The 248-nt window shown below is 60.9% G+C and overlaps 1 protein-coding gene across 1 annotated transcript in view; it reads left to right on the top strand.

Annotated features, from left to right (window-relative positions):
- STAG3 (stromal antigen 3) overlaps positions 1 to 248 on the top strand; it is a 9,661-nt gene that overhangs the window by 5,168 nt on the left and 4,245 nt on the right. Inside the window, exon 15 of the mRNA XM_025211100.1 lies at positions 74 to 105. Coding sequence (XP_025066885.1) covers positions 74 to 105 — 32 coding nt within the window. The remainder of the gene's footprint in view (positions 1 to 73; positions 106 to 248) is intronic.

The raw sequence follows: 248 nt of genomic DNA on the forward strand, positions 1-248 counted from the left end.
GTGTCACTGCAGGGGTGGTGCCACAACCCAGCTGCCCCCCTCAGCACTGCCCTTCTGCTTCAGGTGCTATCAGCATGGGAGCGAAAGGCCCAAGCCAGTGAACGCGTACGGATCACCCAGTACCTCATCCCACTGCTGCCCCAGCTCCTGGCCAAAGTAAGGGGCAGTGGGGACTGGTTGTGGTATGCAGGGTCCCTGTGGGGACAATTGTCCAGAGCCCGTTGGCTCTGACCCCCCAGTTTGGAAAA

The sequence above is a fragment of the Alligator sinensis genome, unplaced genomic scaffold, assembly GCF_000455745.1.
Source record: "Alligator sinensis unplaced genomic scaffold, ASM45574v1 scaffold553_1, whole genome shotgun sequence".
NCBI classification, from domain to species: Eukaryota; Metazoa; Chordata; order Crocodylia; family Alligatoridae; genus Alligator; species Alligator sinensis.